Raw genomic sequence first — 11,620 nt, 5'->3', positions numbered from 1 at the left:
TCAGTTCCCTCATCTGCAAATGGTTACTGGACTTCCTGACCAACTGCCCCCAACATGTCCGGCTGGATAACCGCTGCTCATCTACCATCACAATGAACACCGGTGTACCACAAGGCTGTGTGATGAGCCCTTTCCTCTACTCCCTCTTCACCCACGACTGCAGACCTGCTGATGGTTCCAACACCATCATTAAGTTTGCAGATGACACCACGGTGATTGGCCTCATCAGTGACAACGATGAGGCCGCCTACAGGGAGGAGGTGGATCGTCTGGCTGAGTGGTGCGACAGAAACAACCTGCTGCTTAACACCGAGAAGACCAAGGAGCTCATCGTGGACTACAGGAGGAATGCTGACCCACATCCACCCATCCACATTAAGGGGACGGCTGTGGAGCGTGTGAGCAGCTTCAAGTTCCTGGGAGTCCACATCTCCGAGGATCTCACCTGGACGACCAACTGCTCCAAGCTGGTCAAGAAGGCTCACCAGCGCCTCTTCTTCTTGAGGACTCTGAGGAAGAACCACCTGTCCTCAGACATCCTGGTGAACTTCTATCGCTGCACCATCGAGAGCATCCTGACCAACTGTATAACAGTCTGGTACGGGAACTGCTCTGCCTCGGACCGGAAGGCGTTGCAGAGGGTCGTGAAAACTGCCCAGCGCATCGCTGGAGCACCACTTCCTGCCATAAAAGACATCTTTTTTTTTTCTTTTTTTTTTCTTTTTTTTTTTTTTATGTTTTTTTTTTTTTTTTTTTGTTTCTTTTGATGGAAATCTGAAAGGCACATGTTCTGGAAAAATATAGCATAGTTACAACTTCATAAAAGACATCTACAGGAAGCGGTGTCTGAAAAGGGCTGGGAAAATCATCAAAGACCCCAGTCACCCATCACATGGACTCTTCACCCTCCTGCCCTCTGGGAGGCGCCACAGGAGCCTCCGGACTAAGACCACCAGGTACCGGAACAGCTTCTTCCCCACAGCTGTCAGACTCCTGAACTCTGCCTCCTGACATCTGACCCACGTTAACTCATGGACTGAACATACACACACCCACACAGCAAAATCTCCAGTGTTAATTCAACTCCTATAGTGTTAAAGTTAACACTTTTCCAGTGTTTATATAATTCTCACTGGTTTAGAGTTAAAGTAACACTTTGCAAAGTGTTATTATTTTAACTCCATTGTAGTGTTAAAAATATAACACCCATAGTGTTAAAATTTCACTCTGTATGGTGTGAAGTGTCTTCACTCAGAGTGTAACTACCTAACATTTATAGTGTTGTTTTAGGACACTGATAAGTGTTCACTTTTACACTGGCTTGGGTTAACTCTTTTCACTGAGGGTGTTACTACACAACAACTATGGTGTTATTTATGACACTTTTAAGTGTTTATTTTCACACTGGATTGTGTTGACTGTTTTCACTTAGAGTGTTATTCTGTAACTTTTACAGTGTTATTTTGGCACTTTAAAGTGACATATATGAGCTTTTAAATACTAGTCTGTATTAATTGTCTGAATACAAAAATGCATTAAAGTGCAATTACTGTATGACTACTGTGTTACATTCAGTGAAAGTCCTTGTTAAGTCCCTTTACAGGATAAAAGGAGAAAACATAAAATTGGTCACATAAGAATTTTAATAAATATTAAATTCCAAGCACCATACAGCATACGTTCACAACAAAAATAATGGCACAATGTACAGACCATCATCATCACCATAAGCACTTTGCAAATCAAAGGGCTTGTATATTTCAATACAGTCTGCTTTAACAACATCTTTTTCATCCGTTTCAAACACTTTATAAGCATGGCAATGTTCACTGAAATTTTCAACCACAAGCTTCTGAACTATGAAGTAGGTGTGACTATTGACCAAAACTATTGTTTTTATTCTGCAAAACACCGGCATCTCATGTTCAGAACCACAACAAATGACCAATCCTGTTCTGTACTCAGTCCCATTAATGTTAACCCAATTAGCAGAGAAAGCCTCTTCTGCAACAGCAGGCAAGCCTAGGGAGATCATTTCACTATTTTCCTCACTATCAACATCAAATGATTTCAAGGGCCCATACTCAACATGGCTTAAAGGACATGTCTCCCACTTGTATGCTATGGATGTTTGATGTTTTTTGGCAAGTGACACTGTGATGTTCTTAAAGTTCTTAAGGGTGTCTTTGAACACCCTATGTTTAGCCTCACCTCTCATGCTCCATACATGCAATAATGGCCCAATTTTTCTGATGCAAGTTGGGTAGTGCAACATAAAGTGGTGTTTGGGAATCATGTTCCTACCTGGATACAACAATTTGAACAAGTCATGATGTTCCATTGTTAAATGTTTTAGAAGCACAGTCATGCCATGTGTAACAGATGGAGAGAATATGATGTTAATTATTTGCAACAATAGCAATAGCATAGTCCAGTTCTGATTTCCTTCTGGCACAATATCACCAAAAATTAAAGGAATGTTTCTTATCAGACAAAGAGTCTGAATGGAGTTAAGACCTATACTATTACCACTACTGTCTAAGTTCACCCTTGTTGGACGATTTTTGCTCTCCAAGTAGCCATAGTCAAAAGCATAGATCCGTGACAAAAGAGCAGGTTTCGGCAGAAAATTGTCTGACAGATATTCCAACAGTAACTTTATCTCATATTGTGCTACCCCTTCGAGAATATCATGCATAATGTCCAAGGAAAAGTTCTGGCAAACATGAAAGAATTGAAGAGTGTTCAGTGTAGAATTCTTTCTTAAGCCAAACACATGTAGCTTTTGAGGATCAGATTGCAACTCACTGCAGTGCATTTCAAAAAGTTCTTTCCCTCGTAAGATGATCTTTGGATCATCCTCAGTATACACACTCTGTGCATCCTGTTTTGCAATTAAACACAAACGACAAAAGTAACGTCCACTGAAAGACTCAACAAAACCCAAAATTGAGTGCATCCCCAAGTTGTCCCCAGTTATCTGACATATAGTGCCATGGACCTTTTCAGATGAGAAGGGTAAATCAATGCCATGGCTCTCCAAAAACTTTATGTCATCAATCAGAGGCTGTAAAATAGGATCAAAGCCGTATTTTTTCACATCTTCTGCATGAAACAATGCAACCAAATGAATGTTCATCAATGCAGAATTTAACTTTGGAGGCAGATTTCTGAGGACAAAATAGATTGCACCAACTTTGTGAACACCACGTTTGGAACCAAGTGGATTAGCAGTCTCAAAGTCATCATAATAAAGCTGAATTTGCAAAGAAGTCTGTGGTTTTGAAAACAATGGATGAGACTTATAGTAACTCCCATCACAAAAGTCTTCATATCTGTCTTCTTTTGATACACATGGTTTAGCAAGCAGCTTGCAAATATAAGAATTGCGACATATAAATTTGATTGTTTCCAAAATTGGAATGTACACAAAAGTGTCTTTTACTGGTACCTGGTCATAAGTGCCTGATTTTTTATTTAACCTTGTATCATAGCGTATTCCTAAAGTCTTTTCCACTGGATCCACAATTCCCCATTTTTCACGGAAATATGACTTTCTTTTAGCTTCAGTGTCGAACTTCTCAACTGGATTGTCAAAAGTCTCAAGACATTTTTCCACTGGAGATCTAACAGGATTTTCTGTTGGCACAACGTTCAGTACTTTATGTTTAAACTCACAGTGCAGTCCATCAGCAAAATCTTCCAAATCACAAACAAGTGATGACACAAAACTATTTGCCAAACCACTACCATTGAGTTTACCAATAATTTTAGTGCAAATTGCTTCAGAATTTTTTTTAATTCTTTGACCTGACCCATTGTTTTCAGAACACCCAACCTCTAGGCTCTGAGTAACACTTGTTCCTGCAACTGCTATGTCTGTATCTTGTAATCTGTCAAAATCAGCTTGAAATGACTCTGAGGGTTCTGCATCACCACTTTGACAACAATCTTCATCATGAACACTATTTAAATGTTTTTTTAAACCAGAATATGTAGTGAACTGACGGCTGCAACCATCTTGTGAACAAGCCAACTTAAATTTGGTGCTTGGATAAAAACTGTGACCTAGTCGCAAATGACTTATCAAAGCCTGACTGGTGCTATGCAGAGTTTGACAGATAAAACATTTAAACATGGTTCTCATTCAACATTTTGGCACGCAACTCACGAACACGTGGTGACTCATCTGTTGAGGTGGCATCAATGTTGAATATGGTGGTCTGCACAAAACTGTAGAGATGAACCAGTGACTCGTCGTAAGATAAGTTGAACACGTAGTGGGATTTGAAAAGTTCATCAAAAGCACTGAGTGAGCTGGTGGCTTGGCAGGGGATGAGCTGTTTGTCCACTGCGATGTAGAAGGTGTCAATGCTGTTCTGGGTTCGACCAACAGCGAGGATGTATGGTTGTTTACCATCTCTTGCTTGCAAGTGTTCATCAATGCTGCAGCATGACTAAAAACAAATGAGATATTGACATATAGGCCTAGCTTATACTTGCTGAGTATGAACCATTCATTCAGTTTGACATTATGTGCCTTGCTAACTTATTACAAAATACTAAGACACATACTTCATGGAGAGGAAAACTAAAAAGTGCAAAAACTGAAAAAGTGTTTTGTAGGATTTTAAAAAGTGAGACAACATATTTACCTTGTGAAAGTGCACCATTTTGTGTGCTGCATCAGTTGGACTTATTTTGGTTCTCCTCTTTCGTCCAGCTGTGGGTGGCAAAAGTTGAAGGAGTAGCAGCAGAGAGGCCATGTCACTGTCCCAGTCTGTGTATGGTTGAATTTATAAAACAATTTCAAAATGACAGGTAAAAATAAATATTATTAAAATCAAACAAGCATGGTGCGACGCCTACCATTTACATCACTCTCTGTTGGTTTCTCAGCAGCTTTTATCAAACGACACAGGTCAGTTGACTGAGTCAGCTGTTTGGCTTCTTTAATAACCTTTGGCTTGAATGACATGTCCCACTTCTCAAGCAACTTGGTGGCTGTTTCAGCACCAAACAGCAGCAGGAAGTCTTGATTGACCTGTTCATCATACACACAGGACATAAAGACAGTGCTCAACATTGTTTACATTGCAATGTGATTTTGACCAATATGGGATATAGCCTGACTGGGATGACCAATGATCACATCTTTTACTGTTGCCATCCACATCAGCAAAACAAAAAAAAAAGGATTAACAGTTGAAAATATCAAGTGATTTGACTTACTAGTCCTTTGACATCCAAAAAGCGTGGAAATGTTTTGAAGACATCTGCAGTTCTTTGTGGATCATGCACCAGATCCTGGCGATGTTGGAACGTCATTTTCATCTTCTGAAATACACTTGCTTCATCAGGAGAGTGAACAAGAAATGAGATGGCCTCCTTGCAGGCATCTCCATCAAGTTGCTGAGGCAATGTGGTTGCTAATCTTCTGCGCTTAGGCCCTTGTTCTTGATGCACTGGGACTTCCTTCACTGGCCGTTTGGTTGTAGACCTGGACATGGTTTTGAGGCGCCACGCTATATATCCAGTGCCTTTCACTCCGTCGTAGAAATGCTCCTGTCACATTTAAACATAGATGAAAAATAAACATCAAATGCGATCTTACAGACTTTGCAGATTCAGCAAAAAGAAACCCAAGGACTATTATCATGTAACAGGTGCAATACATGTTAAACAACATCCACAATTTCAATACAGTTTTATGACAATAGTTATTACGAAAGAGGAATTAAGATTTTTCTTTTAAATCATTTAGCTGATGTAATTATTCCATGATGAAAACTAAATAATGTGCTGTTTTACAATCACTGCATGACTTACATAGCCGTTTGGAGAAAATGGATCCTTCAATGAGGGAAAGAGTGTAATTATTCCAAGGGCATATTTCTCCTTTTGCTTACGGGAGGGAATTCTGCTATAGAGGAAATACAATTGACAATGTTAAATCAGAAGTATGTGTCTTTACTGCAGTATACATTACAAGAATATTCCATATGGCCCATCTTTACTTTTTTATTAGGTACTATTACTCTTACCCATGTCTCTCAGTCATATCACTTGCCAATATGTTAACAAGCTGCCGCCGGGTGCGGTGGCTCAGTGAATTTTCGGCATTGTATTCTTCAAGAATTTCCTCTCCACCAGGTTTCCTAGTCAAGGCATTTTTAACCATCTGCTCATATAAAAGGGAAAATAATAACAATAAAAACTTGTTTGTCAGTAAAGGTGAAAGTTTAGAGGAATGTCAACAAACCTGTGAAAGACATATCTAGCAAGAAGCACTAACTTCTACTAACATTTTTTCATACAGGGCAAGTTGGGAACCACCATGTTTTGAATTTCAATTTGTATAACAATCTACAGTATAAATGGTGTCAACTCAAAAATACAAAAGACATTTTCTGTTCTCAATTACCTCTTTTGCAGCCTCTGACACAGAAACATTTGGTGCAGAACTGTCTTTGCTGGATCTACTGCGGCCTGCAGGAATGCCCTTTTCCCTGAGGTCACTGTCACTTGATGAAAGTGATATAGTGTCCGTGAGGGAAGATAATGTATCCGAGGAGGATGGTGTGGAATGAGCTAAAGGACAAAAATCTTTGGGAGAGATGATTTGGTTAACTTTCTTTAGGCTACTCCACAATGCCATTAATAACACAATTTCAATGTTCATGTTCAGACAACATTCTATACAAATATGACCCAGCCCTGTCCACTGTCATGTATATTGCATGAAGACAGGTCAATGTCATCTGCATCAAGAGCAAAAGAACTTGGCTCTACATTGAGTGGGCTATACTCTGAAAATTTAAGTTATTATAACATTTACCTTCATCTGAAATCTTTTCACGTATTGTCAGGCATAGGTCTGGTTGGGCCTCCAGTAACTCCAGAAAAATGTCTTCTTCGACAGCTGTGTCAGTTTCATCGAAAATATCAAGGTCAGCAGCATCCGGAAGTCCAAACTTGGTTTTGGCTTTACAAAAAGATAAGCATAATGTCACCTAAAACGCCTGAAAAACTTTTTTAAAAACTAATTTTGACTTTTTTATTTAGCTAATATTTATTAACAGCTGTTTTACCTGTCTTTAAAATGGTTAAATTAGACAAGTCTGCAGCAACAATACAGGCCTAGGCCTACTGCTCTGTACTGTTTTTAATGTCACACATTAAAATAAAATGTGTTAACATTTAATTCGTTTTTTAAATAGATGAGATGCAAACATGATGAACTGATACATGTGCAACAAATTTTGTTCTGCCAGGTTATCTTACCTTCACTGATGAATTCTAGATAAGTGAATCCTGCGTGCAATTTAATGTACTTCTTTACATTGAGGTATTTCACTTTCAGCAACATGTCTTACAACAGCACCTGGTGGAGAGAAGGGGGCACAGAATATTTTTTACCATATATTTAAACCATAGCTTAAGTGGCAAAAAATCCGGACAACTTTAAGAAAATATTAGGCTATACATTGTGTGATGATCTGTGAAGGGGTGACAGACCACTTCAACCTCAGGAACATAATTTGGCTTCCCCCTGCGCACTAAAATAGCTGAACTTGGGTACACAGAAATAGCATCCAATGAATTATCCACCCATCCACATGTTTATAAGACGACAACGGTGATCTTCTCGTCTGCACGCAGGCTAGATACTTAGTTCTGCTATGTTGCGAGTAAATCGCTGTAGCCTACTTGGGGAAAAGCATCTCTGTTTAAACCATGTCAGGATGATAATCCACATAAAATTTCCTGTTGAACGCACACCTGCCTTCATCACGCTTTCACTTATGACAACAAATATCCCTTATACTGTAAATTAATGAGTGCAAGTCTTACATTTATATCGGGAGTTTCTGACACATGCACAGCCGTCTGGCTAGTTGCTACTTTGTGGTGGTTGTTTTGTGACACGACATGCTAGGATTATCAGTGGAGGCGACGTCAACGACCCTCAGTCGTTATACCGCTTTGTCTTAAACACTGGATGGTAGCCTATTTCACTAAAACTGTAGAAAAGGGGAAAATGTTCCCTTAGATTAGGCCTACTACAACATAGGGCTGCTCGATTATGGCAAAAATGATAATCACGATTATTTTCACTGAAATTGAGATCTCGATTATTTGAAGATATTTATTTAGCAATAACAATGTATTGAATAATGACTTTAAAGATTGTCAAAAAATAATATAAAATAGTGTGCAAATACTGATAACAGTGCAAATGTTTGCAATATAAAAAATAAATGAAAAATGTAAACATCTATGTTTAGTGAACGTTGCAGTGTTGCTCTGTGGTGCAGCTACAACACTGTAGCAAAGTTTACACACTATGTCTACTTGATCCACGTCTGACTCCGCGAACCCATAATGTTTCCACACCACTGAAGTTTTTTTTACCTCTCTTTTCAACCAACGGCAGTCACTCTCCTCTCCAAATAACTTCTGCTTAGCTTTCCGAGCTTCCCTCGGGTCCTCTTAATTGTTGTGACACGTGTTCGAAATGCAGAGAGGTGCGCTCGATTTGCCACACGGAGCAGCGCGAGAGTAAAGCACGAGGGAGGGGCTAATAATCGGCTCAGTCATTTTTAATGATCGTTGAAAGCCCAGATCGTAATCGTGATTAAAATTCGATTAATTGAGCAGCCCTACTACAACATGTATGATATATCCTAACCGTTAGCAAGCAACCCATGCACAAACGCAGCGCGCCTTGCTTGGTCACTAACATCTAACAGAATTCCATAACCCCCTGCCACTTCAAAGATTTGTAGGCTAGGCTACTGCTAAACTCGCTGGTAGCACGTGTAATTAGCCTATCTTGACGCTTTCCAAAACTTGACTTGAACGTCTCCATGTGATTGTTTAGTTCACTTTTAAATAGGATATTTCTGAGGCGAATGTTCGCTTCCCTTAAAAGCAGTGGGCTAAACGCATTTGTCTTAGCTGCCAGCTAGGCTACCACAAATTCAAATTTTAACATTACATTTAACATATCCAGAGGATAGCTAACTCCTCCCTCGTTTCATTTAATAAGCATTGAACACTGGAAAGCATTTCTCTTATGACATTAGAACTAACTAGAATTGAGAATTATATTAAGCACGCATTTATTTTCGCTGCAATATTAACTTGTTATAGAGGATAGTTTAGCTACCTAAGCTAACAAATCCCATCTCTTACCGCAGATGAATACACTCCACATTAGGAAAATATTGCATGCTTCTGATAAATAATGTTATAGGCTAGTTAGTTACAATATTTAATAATGATAAAATAACATAGGTCTTGTTGTATAGTTCTTACCTGAACAACCTCCTCGATCTTGACAGCAAACTTCTGGCGGACTCCTCATGCCCATGAGCGCGAAAAACCCGGATGTGGAAATCAACTCCAAATGAGTGTTATAGTATTGACTCTTTGAAATAACTCCGGCTACAGAGCTTTTTCAGCACCGTTAGTGTTACTGTAACTCTCAAACCAACACTTTTCAACTCGAAATTTTTAACACCAGTAATTTTAACTCACATCAACACTTCGGATTTTGCTGTGCACAATGGACAACTGTACCCTCAAACACAATAATAACATGGACTGAACCACCACTCACAACCACTAGCACTTTATATAGCCTCTGTAGAAACTATCTACACCCTCACTTATCTTAACTGCACTACTGTATAGCTCTGTGTAAATAATCATTCTGTACATTCGATAATCTTTAATCCTACAACTGTTTACAACTTGCATAGTTCCCATTTCTGTATAGCTGTATATCCCAGATTCTGTAAAGTTATTTATTTCATTTCATATTCTGTATAGTTTTTCATATTTATATCCTGTTCATAGCCTGTACATAGCTTGTACTCACTACAGCCTGTACATACTTATAGTTATAGAATATTCACAACATACTTCATACCGTGTACATTATAACATACCATAATAGACCCATTTCTGTAATATACTCACATATCTATATTATTGCTAATATATATTGTAATATATCTATATCACTAAAGCACTTCTGGATGGATGCAAACTGCATTTCGTTGCCCTGTACCTGTGCATGTGCAATGACAATAAAGTTGAATTCTATTCTAATTCTATTCTATTCTATATCTCATTTAAAGTTTTTACTGACAACAGGAGGGAATGTCAATGGAAAATTGTACCTAGTAGTCAGTATAATCTTTTAATGATATAAGTTTGCATATGGTAGAATGCTGCATGTAATTATTTGTGTGTAGAAGTATATAGTTGGTGGCATATTGAAAGATTGTCTCATCCTAGGAGGTCTGTAGCATTCTAGGGTGTTCACCCCCACATCCTAGGAGCATGAGAGAGGTCGTACCTTGTCTTATTGTTTTACGGTAGGATTAACGTAGCTATATTTGTTTTAGACTAAGTGCCTTTTGGTTTGATGAACTGCTGGACTTCGAGACCAGCAGGTTTAGGGAAGTCTTTATGGGGTCACACTCTGACCCCACACACACACACACACACACACACACACACACACACACACACACACACACACATACGCTCACTGAAGTATAAAATAAGGACCGGGGCAGTTTCTCAGCGCGAGTCTCTCTGTCTGGAGGCTGCCCTTGCTAGCAAGAAGTTCTGTGTGTTTCTCTTCTCTGAGTCTTTACTGAAGAAGTGTTTTAGAACATTTTCCTTAACAAAGATACGGTGGTCGTGTTCGCTAAAGATGGTTCATCCCAAAGTGAGGCTTAAAAGACAATATAGAGCCAAGCACATGTGCAATCTTGGTCCAAGAGCTTATCCAGGATGTGCACATTGTGGACTGCATATTTAGTGCTACACTGTTCTTTTCGTGTACAACAGGTTTTATTCACTAATTATAAACTAGAGTTGGAGAATCTGCTGACACACGAACCTTTTTCCTCTATATAAGCTGTTGTATACTTAATAAACCTTTGAGTTGGTTTGGGATGACAACCTAGAACAGTCTCCGTGTCTTCTTGTTCTTCCAAACTACTCCCGGTACTCCGGCCGGTACCGTGATTGCCCGTTGATCATGCATGAGAAAATTTTAATTTTGTTATATGTTAAAGGATGAACTCTGCTTATTGGTGCCCATGCCTTAGGAGGAAAAGCTCTATCTACGGACAGAGATTTCCTTCAGTTAGATATTGCAAAACTTGAGCTGGTGCAGTGTTCCATTACCAGGAGGAAAATCATACCTCATTCACTCCACCACCACACAAGGAAGTTATTTCCCTCATCGACATTATCCAGTTAAACACCAGGCTCTACTTCCTCTATGTAAGGTGTGTCAGTAGGATTAAGCATCTCTTTGAAGTACACACTCTCCACTGAAGTCACTACAGACCATCTTCCATTAACCCTCTCAAGGCAGGCATTGCCGATTTGCAACAGTTAAAAACTAACAACCTGATTACCCCACATACATATTTTATGACTTTTTTTACTTAGAAGTACCACTGCAGGACTTGGTTGTGCATTAGCAACAAAAAGTTTAATTTTAGCCTAAGAGGGTTAATCAGTCTGTGTTTTTCAGGATCAGGTTACACATTCATATCGTCAGGTTTTACTACACATCACATCGCTTTCA

At 39.2% G+C, this 11,620-nt stretch overlaps 1 protein-coding gene across 1 annotated transcript; it reads right to left on the bottom strand.

Annotated features, from left to right (window-relative positions):
* Positions 1 to 3,386: 3,386 nt before the first annotated feature.
* Positions 3,387 to 9,558, bottom strand: LOC146703046 (uncharacterized). The gene is made up of 10 exons (XM_085466146.1): positions 9,322 to 9,558; positions 7,285 to 7,384; positions 6,839 to 6,985; positions 6,425 to 6,606; positions 6,045 to 6,181; positions 5,830 to 5,923; positions 5,233 to 5,565; positions 4,870 to 5,044; positions 4,656 to 4,780; positions 3,387 to 4,457 (listed from the first exon to the last, which is right to left on the bottom strand). Exons 2-10 carry the CDS (start codon positions 7,367 to 7,369, stop codon positions 4,131 to 4,133), a joined length of 1,605 nt encoding a protein of 534 aa, XP_085322272.1. The 5' UTR covers positions 7,370 to 7,384; positions 9,322 to 9,558; the 3' UTR covers positions 3,387 to 4,130.
* Positions 9,559 to 11,620: the final 2,062 nt, after the last annotated feature.

This window comes from Copadichromis virginalis, linkage group LG8, assembly GCF_057382275.1.
Source record: "Copadichromis virginalis isolate Kocher_CV1m ecotype Utaka linkage group LG8, C_Virginalis_male_GT1.1, whole genome shotgun sequence".
In the NCBI taxonomy this organism is placed as follows: domain Eukaryota; kingdom Metazoa; phylum Chordata; class Actinopteri; order Cichliformes; family Cichlidae; genus Copadichromis; species Copadichromis virginalis.
The sequence above is the reverse complement of the archived record's forward strand: the minus strand, read 5'-3'. Positions and strand labels throughout refer to the sequence as shown.

Excerpts from the sequence above, each read along its gene's own strand:
- LOC146703046 (XM_085466146.1), bottom strand. The coding sequence starts at position 7,369 with ATGTTGCTGAAAGTGAAATACCTCAATGTAAAGAAGTACATTAAATTG. Across the intron at positions 6,182-6,424 it reads TGTCAGAGGCTGCAAAAGAG|ATGGTTAAAAATGCCTTGAC; the intron begins GTAATTGAGAAC and ends TTATATGAGCAG. Across the intron at positions 5,566-5,829 it reads CATTTTCTCCAAACGGCTAT|GAGCATTTCTACGACGGAGT; the intron begins GTAAGTCATGCA and ends TAAATGTGACAG.